This window comes from Penaeus monodon, chromosome 25, assembly GCF_015228065.2.
Source record: "Penaeus monodon isolate SGIC_2016 chromosome 25, NSTDA_Pmon_1, whole genome shotgun sequence".
NCBI lineage: Eukaryota > Metazoa > Arthropoda > Malacostraca > Decapoda > Penaeidae > Penaeus > Penaeus monodon.
In genome coordinates, this window is record NC_051410.1 from 29,727,935 (window position 1) to 29,728,238 (window position 304).

General features: G+C 42.4%; 1 protein-coding gene across 1 annotated transcript in view; it reads right to left on the bottom strand.

Moving 5' to 3' along the window:
* Positions 1-96: 96 nt before the first annotated feature.
* Positions 97-304, bottom strand: part of LOC119589130 (molt-inhibiting hormone-like) — a gene marked incomplete at its 3' end in the record, with an annotated part of 716 nt that continues 508 nt past the window's right edge. The window contains 1 exon segment of the mRNA XM_037937706.1: positions 97-266. Within this exon segment, the coding sequence (XP_037793634.1) occupies positions 97-266 (170 nt within the window).

A 304-nucleotide genomic window follows, 5' to 3' on the forward strand; every position in this document is an offset into this window, starting at 1 on the left:
CTGTGCAAAGAGATTCAGAAAGATAGAGATGCTGTATATATTACAGTATGAACTAGTTTGCTACTGTATATAAAGAATATTCTGGGGAAAAGTTACCTGCACAAGCCATCCAGCTGTGGTAACCGGTAGATATTGGTGCAGTCCTCGCAAACACGCTCCACCTTGTTGTACATATCCCGATTACCCATTGCACCCCTGCATTTGCTGTCCAGGATGTTAGCTAAGCTCGCTCCCACCGCCAGAGTCGCTAATAGCAGCCATGTTTTCTGTAAAAGCAACACAATTAAAGATTAATCTAAACAAA